Genomic DNA, 20,947 nt, shown 5'->3' on the forward strand with positions numbered 1-20,947 from the left:
ACTTACTTTAAAAAATTTCTTACTCCAGAAAACACAAATACCTATTTACACAGCTGTATGCTGCCAAAATTTTAAATACTTCTATTGTACACCCATCCTTTGATTTAATAAAGCATGCAACTGAGGTGGTTAATGTGCATTTCAAGGTATATTAAAAAAGAGAGATCAAAAATTAGCATTAGCCCAGGTAATCTCTGCCAACATTTTGCTCCAGCTATGCTAACTAGACCCTGGCTAGCATTAAGCTCATCAGTTCTAAGCCAGTTTTACCTTCTTAGGTCTAACCTGTGAATGTGATGCTAATAGCAATAGGCACACGTTAAGCAGAATCCAAAGTGACAGAAATTTCATGCATCTTCTTCTGCAAGCTTTCCAGATCAGGAAGCAGGTTAACTCTGAAACTCTCTGCTTCTAACACACCTGCTAAAAACCTTTATTATACACCCAGAAAGCAATGTCTCATCTTTAAATTAGTACCATTACATTGTCCAGAAACCTTGGCTGATCAAACAGCTGCAATAAACACCAACTCCAGGTCTGAATGCAAGCTGGAAATTTTTATCCCACATGAAAAGACAACTTGGACAGGAGACTAAAAGCCCCACAGATACATTTAGATCATTATTTTATATGACTTTATATTTTTATTTAAATTTATAATTTAAATTAGATAACTGTTTGAATTTTTAACATGTACTTGAATCAGAAAATAGTAACCTACTTTGTACAGGTGAAAAAACTGAAGACCCTTCAGGTATATCTCCAGGTTGGAAAATGCAAGAAACTATATTAAGCTATACGGAATACCCTTGTGGGAAGAAAAGAAAAAAATAAGTAAAAGAAGTGAAGACATTCAGAAGCAGACCTGTAATAGGAACAATTTCATCCCCAGAAGTGTGAACAACATTCAATTTTTATAATGGTAAAACCATGTGTCTGTACTAAGAGCTCTGTAAACTTGGATTTTATACCTTTGAACTTTTCTATGGCCCTGCAATGCGTTTCTTGGGGGAGAGACAGGTCCAGGTGCCCCATAAAGGGTCTTGGGTATGTTTTAAAAACAAGTTATAGAAGCCATTAATGGCTCAAGAGTTTTCTCCTACTCCTGCCTCCTCCGTACAGTTGACCCACTTGTCTGGGGGCCAAACAATAAAGCAGACCAGTGAACTGAGCTAGGTTAAAAATAAACACAAAATAAGGAAGTTATTTTAAATTCAGATCTCTTCATTCATCTCCTTATGAGCAAGGAGGCAAAAGGGAAGCACAGAGGTCAAAAAACCCTGCGCTAGAAGACAACCTCTTCTCTGTAGCAACATTAAAGTGAACTAGAAACAACTCTTCCCCTGGCTCTCAGCAGCATGTAAAAGTCATCTGACAAAATGAAGTCTGGTGCCCAGACCAAAATCAAGGACCTTCCCTGCAGCTTGTGCTCAATTTTGGGTTAAGTTACTCCTTCTTGCAGGCATTATTCTCAGCTGGACTGCTGCACAGCCACCTGACACTGTATCAGTCAAGAGATTCCTTGGATGTGGGAGATACCTCTGGCTCCAGAGAGGTCAAGCATGCACACCTGCTAAGTGGGCTTCTGCTAGGCTAATTTAAGCAAAAGACAGGTAATAATAATAATAATAATAATAATATTGAACAAAATGGGCCTTCAAGATGCAGTCTGTGTTGAATTCAGTGCTACTGGTACAGCTTCTTCAGCAAAAGGATGTGTTTACACATTTGGATAAGTAAGGCTCCCATAGCTCATGTTCAGACCTTGAGTAAGTTTTACTACAAGGAATAACTTACTGTTCTTGGGTTTGACCTCAGTTTTACTCTTCAAAGGTGGCATATAATATCTAAATTTTTGCTCATTTTAATTGTTATTTGCTATTTGAGGCATGGGCTCTCACTGCACTCAGCTCACTGTAACTGCAGGATGCTGAAAGGTCTTACAGAATTAGTTGGAATGTTTTCTTAATCCAGCAAGAGAGGTCACTGACCAATAGAGCTGAAGTGTTTTTATCCCGAGTTTAAAAGTCTAAAGACAGATGCTGAGGTTCCACACACCCTCCTTCAGTGGCAATGCCAACAGGCTCAGTCCCACCTCTACACCCCAACATGCCCCAGAGCCAGCTCAGCTCCTGCTCAACTGCAGGGACTGAAGAGCCCCTGGCTCTGACTCCTGATCTCCAGCCAAGCACAGGGGACACAACAGTCATGACTTATCAACAGGCACAATGAGATCCATTGTTGTGCAACTTTCTAATTACTTTCCCATTAATCTGTGCTATTATCAAAATCAAGAGGATTTCCCCAGCAGAGCTCTGCTGATAAGCAAAGGAGCAGCACAGCCTTCCCTCCTTTAGAGGGAAGCCACAAGAATCCTTCCCAGTAAGGACCACATCCTTCCCAGGATGTCTTCACCAGCCTTCACCTTCTCCTGCTTTGGGTGATACACTCCAGGGCACAGGTATGAGGTCGAAGTGTGAGCCTGATGAACAAAATACGTGGAAAAAAACAAGACTAATCTGCTGAGGATAAGAAAATACTTTAAAATCAATATGGAACTGAAGTATATTCAAAGCAGAAAAACTATTATAAAATTTTGTGGTTAAACTTTCAGAATTAACTACTTTTAAAAAAAATTATTAGTCAGTTTTTAGTTCTGGAAGACTTGGGGTTTATTTTACTGTTTCTTATTTTTAATTCCTCAACCATAAGGACACTTTTAGGAAGAAAAAAAAACAAAGAAGCCCCAACACATAAGCTTATGGTTACCTTTGTGGCATGACAGAAATATTACAAAGTATTATATTAGGTTCTAAGGGGACTATTTTTTTTGATGCAGCGTGAAAGAAGTATTTGCAACAGACTGAAATAGAGGAGGTGAAAGCCACACAGGAAGAATGAGAAGGAGAGGAAAGCAGATGGAAATTGTGAAACACCACTACTCTTAATTGCTACTAGCAGGGAGCGTTTTGTACATGCCTTGTGACCCACTGTTTAATTCATATAATATACAGACACATTTGAGTTATCTCTGTGTTCAAACTTCTAATGGTTTCTCCTGTTCTCCAGAATTAGGTTCACCCCTTGACATTATTAAGCAACTAACACGTAACCAGGTGAAAAATTCTTTAGAAGAGGTCAGTTCCTTGCTATTCCCAAGGAGGAAGGAAATCTAACTAATCCTTAGCTTGATTTAATGAACAGTAAAAGTTTCACACAGACTCTGCATAAGCAAATTTCCTTTTACAACAAGTACAGATCACATTGTCTTAGGACCTGAAGCCTGTATACCTACACAGCAGCATGAGAATCCAGTCAGCTCCAACATCTGTAACAGAAGCAAATTAACCATTTATCCAACTGGAAGAATTAAGATACACACCAAAAGAAAACTTGTGTCTAAAAATTGTTACCTGATCATGGTTACCAGAAATATCTGGTGATAAGTAACTGAGTCACATTTCACAACTACCAAGCAGCAAAGAGGTGGCTGCATCAAGAGAGCTGTCTGGATTTGTGAGCAGGAAAGAAGAATCCAAGTTCTGCCCCACCTCCAAATGAAATGATCTCAGGTCTTGGAAAAAAAAACAAAGATGATGCAGAAATCACCATGACCCTGTACTAGGATTCAGAATTCCATCTTGAGTAAGACAATATGCATTTTCAGATGGAGGAGGGGGGAAGAAAAAAAATAATAGAAATAAGATAAAATGTTCACACTTAATCTCTTCATTCTTCTCAAGCAATTAGAGACTGTCAAGACTAAAAAGTGCAACAGGTTGCTGTCCAAAAACTGCATAGTGCTAAACAGCACAGTCATACAGGGAGCTGAGACAGCCTGGTAGGACCAGATCCAAAATAGTCCCTTACCACAGCAGATGGGCAAAACAGTGATGCATGAAGTACAGACCCCAGGCCCAGGGTGGCCAACCTTCAGATCCTAATACCTGCACACTGGAATGCTGGCATACAAGCTTCTGCCACTGCCACAACCATGTCCAGCACAGTGGGAGTACTGCAGAACATGGGCAAGTTCAAAGCACCTACCCAGCAGTCCTCCTCCTCTGCTGAGGAATATGGGCTCAGTTGCACATGGGAGCAACAAGAGGGGGTGGCACAGCTGCCCCAGTGCCTGGACAGGGTGGCTTCCTCCCACAACAACATGTTGGTCTTATACTGGGAAGTCTGTTTCTCCTCTTAGAAGTGTGATTTCTCCCTTCTTAAATATCATATATTAAAATAAATAACAATTTGTTACCTTATCTACTGAAGATAGATGTAACATCTGTACATTTTTAATTCAATGACTAGGTGTTTTATGAAATCAATTTACACCACTAATGCCTGATCTATCTATCAGGAAGAATATAAACCTCCTAAGTTGTACTTGGAGTTTAAAACCATCACCAAGTTTTAATAGGTATTCTCACACTTTTACCAAAATCTCCATTGAAGTTCTGCTGAACAGTATCAGAAATATCAGAAAAATCACTGAAATGCATGGGGATGAAAATCTCTGTTGTGGGAAAATACAACCATTCCTTTTTTTCAAACAAGGCAGAGATTCATCAAATTGTTGTATTAGGATAATGTCACACTTAGAACCCTAAACCAGAACTGTCTTTAGACCCTTACCAAAACACACATGCTCAGCTGGAGATGCCATAACCTTAAAAAACATCCTTACACTGCACCTTGTGAAATCATCAGATGATCTAGATTAGAGCTCAGTGAACACCAATGATACTCCTACACATCCTTTGCTATTTACACTAGGAAAAGAGAAATTATGAAAAATTACCTTAATAATTTTCACAGATTTCTGCATTTAAATCAAATTCTACTGGAGTGCATTAAACCTCTTAACACACAACATAAAGCTCCAAGTTCTGTTTCCCAGCAATTTTATGTTTCATATCCAAGAGATGTGACTATATTAAAAAAACTCATCACCTCTCCTAGGCTGCAAAATACTGCAGTACTGCTATAAAAAAAAAAGTCTATTTTGAACTTTCTCCTCATATGACATTCCAGCTCACTGTCCACATTGTCTTCCTCTGGCTTGCATTATGCTTTGGAGTGCCAGCCGGGGGGAAGCTTATGGTGCAGAAAAGCTGATGGTGTCCAGGACACCTGGGAGACTGTCTAGAACCATACACCAGCACATATGCAAGAACAGGCTGAGGGAACAGTGTTTTTTCTTCCCCATTTTAAGCAGGATGCCCCTGGCACAACTTCTCTGAGTGGCATCACTCTGGAGCTCACTTTACAGCTGCAGACAGGGAGAACTCAGGTTTGCAGACAGTGAACATCCTGTTCTCCTAAGACATTTGATGCTACAGAGCACGATGGTTTTGTTTAAATCTTCACTATTATATGGGTCAGGAAAGACTTATTTTAGTAATGTTTAGAACAGCTGCCAAAGAGAAATTAAAAACACTGAGCTATGTTTTATTGATTACAGCATGGAATTTAAATTTTCTCAAAATTTATCACTTAATCTCCATATTTTTAATACATTTTGCCTAACAAATATACCCATGCTATTACACTGGACAATCAAACTGTGATATTCTAGATCATATCAAGTCCACTATAAAACAGTTTTCAAATGTATTCTTAAATTCTGAAGAGAATCCCCAAGATTCTTAGACACCACAGAAAGGCTAACACTGTCTTCCCCAAACTGGAAATAGTCAGCATAGTATTTTCAAAATCCATCTACTAATTTCCACAAGCCAAATTACTTCTAGTCAACAAAATCTCAGCCTTCTAGTGAATCTAGAAAAATCCAAGTCAGAATAAGACACTGTTTCTAAGTTGACCATTCTTCATTTTGCTGGAAAGTAATTCAAACCCTATTCAATCTTTCTAGACTTACAGAAATAGTTTTATTACCATCAGAAAAGCAGGATAAAAAATAAATGGATTAGCAGAAATGTTAAAATGTTGCAGTCTAAGCCTGCAACAATACACACAGATTATGCTATAGCCATTGCCACTGATTAGGTGCACTTTCACTCTTTTTGCTACTATATGAAATTAAAATGCTATAACCACTGCAGCAAAATACATTAAGTGACCAACAGAAATGTTTCAGAAAACAACACTATATATTTAATAACCTGACAAATATGATAGCCCGTCTCCAGCCTCCCTTCCACTTGTCAGATCACTTTATAATAACTGTTAACCTTGTTGCTGGTAATGTCAAATCAGCATGCAGCAGATTTTGAATATATTAATACACATATATATTTCAGAGGAAAAAGCACACTTGCTATGGATTGCTAATAACTTCTATTGCAAGGCACCCAATATTTTACTCCCTCACAATCAACAGCCCTAAGCCCTAAACCCCCAAGACACAAACTAAAGCAACTGATCTGAGACACCTCAAAGCACAAACTAAAGCAAACAATGCCCTATTTTAAATTTATTATCATTCAAGAAAAGTTGGATGCTTCACAAGCTTTAAACTAGTTCATTTTCACCCTTACCCCAAATATCAAATGATGTCATGCAAGATGTACTGGCTAAACTGGTTTAACTACTACAGGCTGGATGCACTGTTTAGATTCTCTTGTGATAAATTACTTTGCAGCAATTAAACTGATTTGGTTAGTTTTAAGCAACCATCTTCACCTGCTTTTTTAAAGTAGGTTGGGGTCTTATTATTTCTCATCACACAACTTGACTGCTTGTTACTTCATTTAACTCCTGAGGAACAACAGGGAGCACTTTTTACCGCTTCCAAATTAGGGTGGAACAACTGGAGCGCTGCAAGGAAGTCTGAGATACGCAGCTCATCCTGAGGAGCATGCAATCACACTTCTGTCTGAAGCTTGAATACATTTTCCACTATTCCACTATTTCCACTTCTTCACAGAGAGTTTACTAAATCTGACAACTTACTGAGAAGTCAGTTTATAGAGAATGCACAGAGGGAACTCCAGACATAGCCTGTGCTTTTCAGAAGCCACCAAGGCCGTTTTCCTGGTTGTCATGAAGTGGCTACGTGAGAATGATCCAATGCACATCTTTTCCCAAGGCCAAGCAAGCTGTTTCCAGAGGTACCAAACACGATCATTACTGGCAGTAAGAGGCTGGGCCTGGTTCTTTGCTCTAGGTATAACCCCAGAATTAACCTAATTTTGCTTGTTGTCCACTGCATCAGCATTTTTATATTCCCTTGCTTGACCATCACCTATTTTATGGAAAACGCTGGAGAGAAGGGACAGGAAGGACACATAAACAGATTCCCACAGCTGTATAATGAAATTAGTCTGCATATTCTCCTCTCAAACACATAGCCCCATTTTATCACCACCTGGACACAAACAACACAGAAGACAGCAAAGGAGTGCAGGGAAAAAGAGGGATACAGGCCTTCAGGAGGAAGGCATAGAAGCAAGCAGAAAAAGAAGTGAACACTGTGTTATGTATGCAAATGACATTAAATTGCCAGGAATTGAGAATACTAATGAGGACAAAATATGGGAGGGAAGCAAGCATTCAGAAGACAGACAAAAATAAGTTAAGTATTTGAGACCAGTATTCCACAGTGGGCCTGAAATCTAGCAAATTCTGTCAGTAATGAGCAGAACAGGAACAAGCAAGAAGCATAAACTTTGCAGGGAAACTGCAAAACAGTGTGATTTTAAACTTTTCACATACACACAGACACGTCAGATTTTTCCTGGGTGGTTTTTTGTACATCTCTTGCATCATTCCACCTGAAATTCAAGTCTAAATTTTAAATTGCCCAAACTAAGGGAAAACTTGAAAGCTAGCACTGCCTGAGAGGCTGTCCCACAAGGACAGAAAACAAGTGTTCAACCTGAACTAACAGTCACTGCATGTTCCATGCCTGTGACACTCTGTTGCTACTTCAGGAAAGAAACTTTCCTAATGAGAAACACACATACCTATGGAACTACAGGCAGAGGCTGAACCTAAAACAAAACAGATTTGAATTATAAATAAGGGAAACTTACGGTTATTAAACTGCAAATGAGACTTTTCATGGAAGAATTCTATGCAATAACTGTTGATTTGTATTTAGTCGAGTTCTTTGAAGTTCACACATTTGTGAAAAGATGTTACAGTGGAAGCATATATAAAGTATCAGACTTGGATTCAATTACACTTTATAGAGCAACTCACTAGCAACGCGCTAGAGCCCTAATTCTTTGCATGATAAAGCAAACTACACACCCTACTTACAGTACAGAAAAAACTACTATTTATTTCTTCCACTAAATGTATTTAGCATACAAATAAACTCTTCAGAATTTCCACAGGATAATTTACTAATCACCACCCCAAACTGTTAATTTATCTAACACCCAGGCACCAACGGCTCATCTGCACACTCCCACTCTTTTTTGGCCCAAAGGCAGCCAAGGCAGCCAGAATCACATGCTTTTATGCAGCAGTGAATAAATGAGGGGTGCACACAGAATCCAGGACTAGTGACAGAATTTGGCCAAGTAATTGTCAGCATCTGTGCTACTTAAAGCTGCCCTTCTTGTTCCTTCCTGCCCCAATGCCAAACCCCCACCACATTCACACAACACTAAATGGGGCTGCAGGGTGAACCCAATTAACAACCTGAGCTGCATTTTAACCCCACACTTTGTGTTTGTAATAATTTGTAAAGTAGTCACAGGGAGGTGCAGTAGCTCAACTGCTGGTGTGGCACACGAGGGGACAACCAGCAGCAGAAAACACTGTGTTGTCCAAGTGTCCCTTCAGCTTGGGAAGTAGCTGCCTTCAGCGACAGGGACACAACCCCCATGGTGCTCTGAAATTTAAAGTTTCTCTGTCCACATATCACTACTGGCAAGTGCCAGTAAGGCTAAAGCTGATTACTAACACCCACAGGTAACAGGACTAAATACACAAAGGGGTGACTGGTAACACAGCAGCATTGCAGCAAGTACTGCAAGCAGTGAGGCCACATCACCCTGGTCCTGCTGAGCATGTACCTGGCCCTTACCACAGCTGTCACTGCTTCTCTCCTCCGTGATGCACTGATTAATTTTTCTTTCTAAAGGGAATGTCTTCATTCCTTGTGAAGTCCAAAAGCCCTGTCCAGTAGTACTTTCATTTACACAGGGCGTTCATGAGGTCATCAAGGAAGAGTAAATTAGTCATAAGGGAAAGGGGAGGGGAAAAACAGGGACATGAGAGCAAACACTCAAAATACCATATCTGATTCAACACTTAAGAGTTTAATTCCACACTTCGATTACTACATCTGAAATTGTTATTTCACTCTTTAAAAATTGTTCATCTAGTGTAGCTGTACACAGACTAAGCAAACCTTCAAGTAATTTAAAATCAAGATGTGCAATTTTCCACTGTGCATTCTTCACATGCCTCCTAAATCTAATGTGATCACTCACTGAAGAATGGCATCCAATACTGCTCTGTGCATGTTAAAATTAAGCTAACTACATGTTATTAAGTCTTTTCCTCGCTGCTTGAAAACATCCCTAAAGAAAGAACAAACATCCATATATTAAGATGATGAACACTGTTTTACACATTAAATTAATATATACCCATGATGTCAACTTTTAATAAAAGTTAGCAATAATCTGATCTCTGCAGTCTGGTAAAATTAACATGTTTCTCTAAGAAAAATCAAGTATGGGAATAAACCTCCAAAGGCTAAACTTCACTGGTTTTGTTTTTACATAAATGGACAGTTCTGTAAAGTCTCAAAAAATACCAAGTTTGTCATATCAGTTGGAATCAGCTGTATGTGGTCTAGCAGATTTGAAATAGATCTCTGAGACAATGATGTATTTTCAGTGTCACTATGCTGACATGTGCAGAGACTCTTCCCTCCAATGGAAGTGGCCACCAGCATGATTTTCACAACCATGACAGTATTTCTGCATGTATTTTGAACTACTGTATTCCCAATGGCAGAGATGGTGCAATCCAGAAGTTCCCTTAAACTGCATAAAAATGTCCAGCATTTCACAGTCAGCCCAGCATAGTAGAGCATCCAGCCCACAAAATCCAAAATAAAAACAGTAAACATGGTCAATATTCTAAAGGACTTGAAGAGGACACTGAGAAAATGCAGATTATTAATAACTATCAAACAATCTGCTGGAAACTGTAACCCACAAGATGCTAATACTTGTATGTATACAAATAGGAGATGTATTTTAAAACACCTCCTTTTACATATTTGTCCCATTGTATAGAAACATCAATCTGGAGATTTTAATAAAACAGAACTTAAGAGTAACTTAGATAGTAAATAACTTTTAGCCATTATTTTATAAAATAAACACTTATGTTTTAAAAAGTCAGGCTTTATGTAATGACTGTCTAATCTTGAAATGTAATCTCACAGTCACTGTGACAAACTTTCACTGAAACACCTTCACTCTTCCCAATTTCAGTGGCTATTATTTAGCAGAAAGATACATTTGTAAAGTCGATTGTCCCGTTTTTAAGCTAAACATCTTGTGCTGGCTACTATTTATGTCACTCTTCACTAAAACAGCTGAATGAGAATTGTCATCTTCACAGCGAGGCGTTCTAAACGATATTTAGGTAGTTGGTGATTTTGACCTCCAAGTCAATCGGTACGAGTAGCTAGCTCACTGTGGCCGTCCTTCCTTTGGGAACGAAACCCTGCCGTACATTTGCCCAAAATAATTTTACAGCGTTAAATTCAGACGGAAGGTGTTGTTCAGAGGAGGGCAGGGCGTGCAAAAACACCACCACAATGCAAAAAAAGGGGGGGGGGGGGGGGAGAAAAAAAAAAAAAAAAAAAGAAAAAGGCCCCGCTAAAGGCACCACTGGAGACTACACCGGACGGGGGTAGGGAACATGCAAACGTAGTGCCTCCTTTATGGAGCCAGCGCAACTGCATGACGGTGCAGGATGCGGGCCGCGGGCTGTGCAGGCGCTACACATGGCCAGCGCTGCCCGCCGACCCGCGCAGGCCCGGCCGGCAGCGGGTTCTGTAAATAACCCTCGGAGGAGGGTTAATTAAAAATGGCGAGCAGCGTAGCTGCCTGCATACAATGAGCGGCCGGGCAGGGCAGGGCTGCAGCCCCCCGCCCGCCCCGCCGGGCAGCCCCGCGACAGCCGCGTCCCCTTCGCTCGCCCCGGGCAAAACCCTGGCCCGGGATCACGGCAACTACTTTGACCGGACCCCCGTGCCCCCCTCCCCCGGGCTCGCCCCCACGCCCGGCGGGAGGCTCCGAGGGTCCGGGGGCGCGGGGCTCCTTTTGTAGCGGCGCTTCCCCCGCGCCCTCCCCCTCCCGCGGTGCGAATTCCTGCGGAGCCCCCCGGGCCGCCTTCCCCGGCCCCGCACCGCAACTTTCCCCGGCGTCCCCCCGCACCCCGCCGGGCAGCGCTCCCCGCGCCCCGGAGGTGCCGGGGCCAGCAGGAGCGGCCCGGGCAGAGCGTGTTTACCGCGGAGGGAGGCCCAGGATCCCCGAGGGGACGCGGCGGTGGGGGATCCCCGGGAGTGGGGCAGAGGGGCGAGGGGGAAACTCTCCGCGGAGTTGAGGGCGCGGGCCCTGCCCGGCTTTACCTTCCATCTCCATGTCCTCGGGCTCGCTCAGCTGCTGCTCCCCGGGCTTCTGGTGCTGCTGCTGCTGCTGATGGTGGTTCATGTCGGGCTGGGGCTGGGGCTCGGCGGCGGCGGGCTGGGCCTTTCCCGCGGGGGGCTGCGGGCCTGTGTCGGGAGGGGAAGGGGCGGAGGAGCGGCGGGGCCTCGGCAGCGGCCGGGACTGGGCGCCCGGCTCGGGGGGCTGCGGCGGGGCTCCGGCGAGTAGGGAGCGGGGCGCCGGCGGAGGCAGCGAGACGCGCACGTATTTGCTCGCTATTCGCCCAATCTCGGCGGCGGCACCCGGTCGGGGAAAAGGGGCTGGGAGGAGGGACCGGCCGGGGGCGGCGGCTTCCCCGGGGGCCGGAGGGGAGGGAACCGGGAGGGGGGAACGGGAGACCCGGAGTCAGGGCCCGGCGGCGCCCGGCGCTTCCCCTTCCCCCGGCGAGGTGTCCGCGGCGCTGCGAAGTCGGGGAGGCGCCGCGGGGCCCCTGCCGTGCCCTCCCGCCCCCCCCGGCGCCCCGGCACCGCCGCTGGCCGACGCCCGGCTCGCCGCTCCCGGCCCGCGGGCCGCCCCCGTCGCCCGAGCCCCGGCGCGCTGCTGCCGCTCCGCCGCCGCCAGCGCTCTCTGCCTCAAAATGGCGGCTGCGGTAACGCCGTGAAATGTCACATCCGCATGAGGGGGAACAGCCCCGCAGCCGGGGAGGGAGCGAGAGAGGGAGGGGAACAGCGCCGCGGCCGCCGCCGCCGCCCCAGGAGGCCGGAGGGGCGGGGACAGGGGCCGGCCGGCGCTGCCGCCGCGGCCTCTCCGCAGGGCCGCCGCCACCTGCGCGGAGAGCGCCGGGCTCTGCGCTACCGCCGGGCCCTGCCCGGCCGCGGCTCTGCTGCTCCCGGGCCCTGCCCGGCCGCTGCGGCGGAGACCCCGCTGCTCGCCCCGGCTCTGGCTGGTGGGGGCCGCGCCCTGCGCTCGCCGTGCGGGCCCGGGCGGGGAGCGGAGGGAGCCCCGCACGGCCGCCTACCGAAACCGAACGCCTCGCGCGGGACCCGCGGGCTCCGGCCCCGCTCCGGCGGCGCCCCGCGGGCTCTTGCGCCCGGGCCCGCGGGTGTGGGGCTGTGCGGCGGCTCACGGCGGAGCCTCCCGCACGGGGCTGCCGCCGCAGCCGGGGCTCGGCCGGGCCGTGCCCGAGGTGGGGCCTTGCGCGGGCCTCGGCCCGTCCCTGGCAAGGCACCCGCTGCCGCTTGTGCGGCATGGACGGGCGGGTAAAGGGCGTATTTGTGTGATGTGTGGAAAGGGAAAAATTGCTGTAAACAAGCCAGTTCCTCGCCTGCATGCAGCTATTTTTTCATGGGCCTTGTCTGGAGAATGTAGTCGCTCCTAAGGAAGAGACCTGTCTGTTTTCCCAGGATGGATGGAGAAGGCAGGGGTGCTGATGAATAAATAATACCTGGCTGGCCCAGGCCGAGGTTAAAGCAATGAAGGAAGCAGCTGAATTTAAGGATGAAAGTGTAGTTGGAAGGCCGTGGAGAGTTCCATTAAACAGTCCAGTGTTTACTTCAGGATCCTGGGAAGCAGGCAGCAGGGTGTTCTCCAAAGGGAAGGACTCAGAACATGCAAAATCGGGCCTCCTGAAGGGACTGAAAATGTACCTAAGCAGAAGTGCTGGTCTGCCTGCAAGAACATAAATGAATTTTTAAAACTATTTGTTTTTCTAGTTTATAAAATGAGCAAAGCAGAACCAATCTGAGGGGAAAATTCAATGTGTCTGGTTTCTCAGCAGCACAGGAGACTACAGGGATGGGCAGGAGAGGAAAATAATTTCCAAGTATAGCGTGTGAAACTCTGCCTTAAGAAGTAAATTCCATGTCTAGAAAATGGAAAAATAAGCAAAGATGAGGATAGTAGTGGGAGGATCAGGTTTTACAAGCACTTAATTTGATAGTTTGCCTCTCAGAAAGTATATTCTGACTTTCCCTGTTCCTCTGAATTTTCAAAAGCGTTTTAAAGAAAAATGAATTACAAATCTGGAAATTATTTATTGCTATTGATCCAGGCAAAAACATGCCAAATCTGCCAAATCTGGGTTTACACTGTCTCAGCAAAAGAGAAAGATTAGGACAGAGGTTCAGACAGAGATTGATGCATGTATCTTTAGTCTCCTCATGTCCTAAACTTTGAGTTCCCCACTGCCAGTCTTTCCCTATAATTACCTCCCAGAACAATTACTCTTTCCTAACAACTTCCATTCCAACCTCCTAAATCATACACAGGTTTAAACTCATCCCTCCATCCTCCCTTCCAAGTGATCCCCAATACAGGATGAACCAGTATGTCACAAGGAGGTGGCTATGGGTTATTACCTGGTTCTTCAGCCACCAACACGGGGCTTGTGGGCAAGCAACAAGAGAGAAAAACAATTTCACTACTGCAAAGAACGAGTGCCTAAAATTAACTCTAGGCTGATGTTACCATAAGCCTTAAAAACATTCTTTTGTATACAAAAACTTCTCTGAGCTTCAGTTCATTTTAAGGTAGATAATTTTCCAAAAATGTTGAAATAATGTTCCAAAATTCCTACTGTTTTAGGGGAGCAAAAATTGTGCAAAATTCATCTGTACAAATCCTTTATTGTGGAAAAGTGGAAAAGGTAGTATTGAAGAGAGAGGCAGGAATTTTCCTGTCATTAGCTGCGTGTGGGAACAATGCATCATCAGTTTGTGAAGGCAACATATCAATATCCAGCACTTGATTGTATATTCCTAATTTAAGTCGACTTTATGTTTTAAGAGTCCAGCTACAATAAGGTCTAAAGTACTTCAAAATGTTTTGAAAAGGCATATGAAAATGTGTCATTTATATTGTGCAAAAATAGCAAAAAACTATTGAGAATTGATTCAAGTATTTATATTTAAGAGGGAATAAATTTTAAGTATGGGTATATAGTAATATCAAATGCACTTAGGAAATTATTAAATAGCAGGCATTTTATACCATCAGCCAGTGATTGTAGCAGTGTGATTCCATTGTTTCTAAGCAGGAAATAGAAATCTTATTAACTATTGAGCCTAAGGTGAAGTCCAGATCTCAACATAATGCTAACACTTTATGCTAACTACATGAATAATACCTCTGCTGAATGTTCCTGACCCTTTGCTACTCCCTCCTGGAATTTTCATCTCTCTCCAGCACAAGACACGAAGGTTCTGCCCTTTGGAGGAAAGGACAGTCACCTTTGTATAACCACCTGGCCATGTCACTGCTGCCAGCACTTCCCACTGCCTCCATTCCAGCTCTGACTCCAAATCGCTTACTCATCCAGCTGATCCATAAATGCCTCCTATTTTCTTACAAATTTGTTTCTGTGCTGCACACCACATCCTCCTGTGACTGCTGTCCACTGAAGTTCTGACGGCAAATTCCTTGTGCAGGAAAGTTGGGCAAAGCTCTGGCGTGGGTTACTGATATTTACAAAAAGCTAGAGTAAATACCATTAGCTGGAACATCACGAATAGAGTCAAGGTATCCATTCCTTTCATTCTTGTCCTTGCTTTTTCACTCCTTCCTTTCAATTCTTACACCCACTGTCAGAATATTCTCTGAAGCTGGTCCTCTCCCGTGTCTCCCAGCGCGGTGTCCCTTGGTCCCTGTGTCCCCTGGGTGATCTGCTGGGGCTGCAGCTGAGCCCAGGGTTCCCTGTGCCAGCTCCCCGTGGCTCTGCGGGCACAGGGGATCCCCGGGGTGTGCCAGGGTCAGTAGGGCTGGGACTGGCTGCGGCCTCGCCACATTCCCCCCACGTTGGTCATCCTAGAGATGGAGTTAAAGAGCTGCTATCGTCTTTAAAATGCCATTGAAGAAATGGGCTTTGTTTTGCGAGGCTGACCTGCTCCCCAGCCTCCCTGAAACGTAAAAATAAATCCAAGTCAGGCTGTTTATTTTTAAAACACTCCCAGGCCCGTGCTTGTGGGTCAGGCCGAGCCTTGGGGAACCGGAGCGAGCCCCGTGTGTCCGTGTGCCTCTGCCCTCCAGGAGAGAGATCCTGAGCGTGGCAGAGCCGGGGGCTTCACCCCGTCCTGCTCCGGGGTACCCCTTCTTCAGCAGGGCCTGATGGCCACGGCTTGGAAAACTGTGCGAGGGAGCTGCGGAAAACTGAAGGAAAGGAGGAGGGTGCTCAGCCCATCCTGTGCCCCGTGGCAGAATCAGCCAGACCAGGCGTGTTTCTGCCAGCTTGCTTATTTCCTCCCTGCTGCAGGAAATCTTGCTTCCCTCTTGGCTCCATTTGCTTCAGCCTAGAGATGGCCTCTCCCAGCCAGTGCTGAACTCGTTCCCAGCACCACGGATGGGGCTCCATAATGTGTGCAGGTGGCCGTGGCTATAATTAAGAAGATGTATAGCCATTTAATGGCAGAAGGGCAATTACACCAGCGCACACCCTTATACCGATGTACTAAGCCAGCAGAACTGGGGTTGCTGCTTGTGCAGTTTATTCTGCTATGTTTGTGGAAGAATATCCATTACTGCAGACGTGCCTCTGTGCCAGCAGGCACTGACACACACTCAAGACACTGAGTGTGCCCCACTCAGGCAGCCTCTTCTGGTCTCTCATAGTTTTTCTCCTCCATCTCACATACGCACAATCAGACACTTGGTGCTACAGTGTTAAAAGTAGTTTAAATTATCTCACCGTGGCCAGAAGCCCCCTATTCTGTTGTTCATGGTCCTTCTAATTGCCTCATTGCCTGGGTTGCTTTGTACCTGGAAAGAGTGAAAGGAACCTTTATTTGGGGACCCAAATAATCATATCCATTGTCCCCGTGCTGTAGATCAACATAATTGCAAACCTGAGCCCTTCCAGCTGAAGCAGGTGACCAGTGACTCTTGCAAACACCTTCAAACTAAGTGTGGGGAAAGAAAGAATCACAAGCCTTCTGTAGCATGTGACACAGGAAGCCAAAGGCAAAAGCCATAAAATATTGTTAAAATGAGCTGGGAAAACTAGGTTATTTGTTTGACTGCAATGTATGTATTTACCTATAGCAACTTGTTCCACAAGTATTGGGATGGATGAAGTTTCATGCCCTGTAAATGTATTTTCTACGTTTCATAACACTCGGTATCCTGCAATAACCTCAGACTTTTATGGCTTTTCTTTCCAGTGGCAAAATGTTCCAAATAACCTCAGTCTTTCTCTGAGCAAGGGCTGGAGTCAATGACATCTGAAAGCCCCTCCAAGCTGCAATAATTCCATGGTTCTTTAATGTGCCAGCAAATTCCACAAAGTATGGAGGTATTTCCCACTTCAGATTTTTACCCCTTTGCTGATTGGGGTTTTTTTGAGACTGATGGACTGGCAGACAGTGCAATAACCTAAGCTCTGTTTCCTCAGAAAATACATAACTACATTTTTCAGGGATGCTTTCAATACAGATACCTTCAATGGAGATCTTTGGTTTGATGATTTCTCTTTAATCACACAAACATTATATTTTAAGGAGAGATTTAAGTCATTATTCCTTAGTAATAGAAGGTGGTGAAGCCATTACAACAGAATACAACATTAATTCAAAGATTTATGTGATTTAAAGTATATTTCATAGCAATTTTTCAAAGCCAAAATCTTCATATGGCTTTCACAGACATTTGACACATCTGATGTCATAACTATTAAAAAAAAAAGAACTGATAAACTTTAATTTTCACAATAAAACTGGGATTGTTTTACTGAAAACTTGAATGTTTACACCTAAGCTAGTAGGTAGTGATCAGTCTCTGTTTACCATCTTTGAAAAGTCCAATGATTCTTTTTTCTCATATTTTATTGGACACTGAAAAGTATAAAGTCAAGTATTACAGCAGTAGATATCCAAAGTAAAAAGGGAATGGAAGGTACCTTACCAGTCCAGAATGTGACCTGTGTGTGTATTAAAGTGACTTTTTAGAAAAAATAATGGTTTGTGTGTTCTGTCCATCCCTGTATTGCACGCCCCAACAGAGAGCAGCGGGATGAAAATGAGGTGAATTCTTCATTCGGCATAGCAATTTATCACCCTGCTGCAAAAAACTTTTTAATTTTTAATTTTCCTGATTATTGACATCAAAAGCAAGGATCATTTGTGATGGCATTTGGCCACTTTTCTGTTCAACTGAAAATACCAAAGAATTTCTGTGCATTTTGCCCAGAGAGTGCTTGAACACAACAAGAACAGAAACTTTCCAGTTAATGTACCACACTGAGGCTTAGGAGATGGTACTTCAGTTCTTGTCTTTGTCACACCTGTGTCACACCTGTGTCACACATGTGACACCTGCTCTGCAAAACACCAAATGGCTGACCCAGAAGACCACAGCACACTTTAAAGTTGGCCTTGCTAACTAGAGGCATTAGCTGTGTGTCCACAAATGTATTCCTCTGCTTTGATTGCAGGAAAGGGGCAGAGAGATAGGCAGGTACTGTCCCTGCTAAACAAAATGCATTTTTTTCTGCCAGGTGTTAGTGCTCTAGGTAAACAAACTGTTACTGTGTTAAAATGAAAATTAATATAAAATAAAACATGAAATATCTGAGTTTTTAAAATTTGAGCCATTTCTCTTCCCTGAAATCACCTCCCTTTGCCTGACTGTGCATCACATCCCAGCCTGGTTACTGAGTTTAGCAATTCATGTGAAGATGATGGCTGACCCTGTCTAACTCCAGTGATTTCCTTATCTCCTTCCCATGCCTTCTTCCTCAGAAGAAAAACCTGCCTTCCTAAATCCCTTCCTACTTTCAAGATTCCACATTAATGATGACCTCCTCTCTGGCACTGGGGTTCTTCACCCTGGTCTTCACTTCATCCTGATGGTTTAACAAACAGAAAGCAGGGCAAGGACAGCATAACCAGGGGATGCCATGGCTACATCCAATCTGTATCTGTCATAGTAGAATAATCTGTTGTATACTAAGGGGTAGATTTGATTTCTTTTCCAATGTGTTATTTACAATCTGGCAGAGTTCAGTGCAAATGTAGGAACTGATCCTGCAATTCGATCAGCCCCAGCAGACCCAATGAAGTCAGTGGAGTCCGCTCGGATGGATCGGATTCCAGTATTGAAGATTATTCTTGTAAACTGTTTCACAAGCAGACCTCACAAAATCTGTGGTCACAGAATGACTAAATAAACAAGGCAAGTGACATCTGTAGCTGGCATTTTTACTTCATATGAGTGTCACAGCATTGGCTGAATTAATCCATTTTTGTTAAGTGGCAGAGAAAAGATCCTAGAGAGAGAATAAAACAGAAGTGAAGCTAGTAACAGAGATAAAGTTTTAAAATATAAGCTTGGGAAGACACACCTTTGCTTTGAAGTGAATAAAACTAGGTCCTAGAAGACAGAACTCTCTTTCTACCACTTTCAAATGAGAATCCTGATCCTGCAGGGAGCTCTGGGCAGGAGGATCCAAGAATCAATGCAGTGTCCTTCAGTGTCTCAAGCTTTTATTTCAGGTCAGAAATTCCCAGTAAAATGAACCAAATTATTTCTCCCTTCTTAAAAATAATCAGAATTATGAAGCTTCATAATTCCTACAAGAAAGTCATGAAGTAAAAGCCCTTTGGCATTTGATAGAGATGTGACTGCTGAATTTAGCCCAGAGTAAGTTCTCTCCTATTATTAAGAATTACAGTAGCAGGAAGAAGTAGTTTGATTAGAACCCCCTGCCCTCTGATTGTTCAGATATCAGCCTTATTGCCATTGTCACCCTCCTGTTTTTCCTATGCTATCTGCCAGCCAGCAAAGCTGGAGAGGTCAAAGTGCAAACCAGCCAAAAACCCAGGACAGAATAACAAAAGATATCTTTACTCTTTTGTCATAAAGGCCTTGAGAAACAAATGAGATATTTTTGCTGCCTCCTCCTTGAGGCAATTTTCAGAAGTAAATGCTACAAACATTTGGGCAGAAGCTGAGTATTAATTGCTATAAAACTGCTCCTGATGTGTTTTTTTTTTGAGGAGGAGGAGTTTCTCACCCCAGCAATGCCTGAGTTTTGCAGCATGTTGCAGAGAGGAGGAAGATATCAATTAGAGTAATAGAGCTTGGAGCACAGAGATAAGCATCTGGAAGGCTCCTCCAGGCAATTGCATTTGAAGACTTGAAAATAGGAAGGATTAATTTAACTGGGATTCTGAAATGGAACTGAAACTGGAGTTGCTTGCTGGTGGAATCACATAATTGCACTTCTTCCTATTATCAGTGGCAGTTTACATTCAGAGGAGTTTGGGAAGCTGGACTTTTAAGAGCAAAGAAGGAGAACTGACAATAGTGTGGGAATCGAGATGGGAGCATGAATTAACATTTCTACAGTGGTGAAGTCGAAGCCAAGTGTGGCATCTGACTACCTTTATTTGTCCTCAATATTTAGCCATGAATATCAATTCATTTAATCAAGCTGGTTTGTTATCTGAATAGGAGACATTTGGCTGGTGCTGACATCACAGCTTAGAGCAGGCTGCACTGTTTCAGCTCACCCTGGTTTCTGGGCAACCCCTCCTGTGGCCACTGCAATGGGACTGAAGTGGCCTTTCACTCAGGCTACAGTTTGCTTGAACTCGGGTTTTAACAATAAAAAAACATTTAATTCTACTGGGAAAACTTGTGGGGAGGGTCAGAGGAAGATATTTGGGGCAGTTTTAGATATATTGTATTCTAAACACTTCTGATGCTTGGTGTGGTCAGTAGTAGAAGTGCATGGGAAGGAAAGAGAATTGTCACTTATTTTTCAGATTTGCTATGCTAAGAAAACTCTGCAATTGATAATTTTTCAGTATAAGTCACTTCTTAGTCTGGAATCTTTAGGACAAAATACTTTCAATAACTTTTTGTCTTGATCCTGCAGTTGCCGCATTAAACAAAAAGCATTCCTATGATTCCTACACTCTTTCCAGCAAGTATACCTACCTGTATATATGTCTGTATATGGATATGAATATTTCATGTCCCTCATCATTTCTTCTGACTGTGCCTGGCAAAGAAGTCCTCACCAAATCACCAGTGGCTGTTGCCTGGAGTGTTGTGATGCATGTAGGAACCTGCTTGGGCACTTGATTTCCCTGGCTGCTCTGGAGGCTACTGCGTTTGGGCAGACTGGTGATGCTCTCATTATACTTCTTGCCTCAATGCTCAGAGTGCATTGATACTTCAAAAAGCTTTTTTTTTAATAGTTTAACAACCAGAATCTTCTACAAAAGCCTTACTTTGGTGCTTGTAAAGGCTCAATAGCACAGCTTTTTCACATTTTGGTCCACAGGCCAATAAACTCTCACCATCAAACTGGGTGTTTCTGCCAAGGGTTAACTCCCAGAGTCACCTGAACGCTCCAGTCACAGCAA

The 20,947-nt window shown here is 44.0% G+C and overlaps 1 protein-coding gene across 26 annotated transcripts in view; it reads right to left on the reverse strand.

Moving 5' to 3' along the window:
* Positions 1 to 12,698, reverse strand: part of USP7 (ubiquitin specific peptidase 7) — a 70,887-nt gene extending 58,189 nt beyond the window's left edge. The window contains exons 1-2 of one of the 26 annotated variants that reach the window (XM_086855015.1): positions 12,607 to 12,698; positions 11,573 to 11,716 (exon numbers count right to left, since the gene is read on the reverse strand). In XM_086855015.1, the coding sequence (XP_086711141.1) occupies positions 11,573 to 11,654 (82 nt within the window). In that variant the 5' untranslated portion in view covers positions 11,655 to 11,716; positions 12,607 to 12,698. Of the gene's footprint in view, positions 1 to 11,572; positions 12,098 to 12,136 lie in introns of those variants that run through there. The other 25 variants (XM_086855001.1, XM_086855008.1, XM_086854995.1 and 22 more) reach the window with 25 other exon arrangements.
* Between the last annotated feature and the right edge of the window lie 8,249 nt (positions 12,699 to 20,947).

Source organism: Cyanistes caeruleus, chromosome 17 (genome assembly GCF_971803275.1).
Source record: "Cyanistes caeruleus chromosome 17, bCyaCae1.hap1.1, whole genome shotgun sequence".
NCBI lineage: Eukaryota > Metazoa > Chordata > Aves > Passeriformes > Paridae > Cyanistes > Cyanistes caeruleus.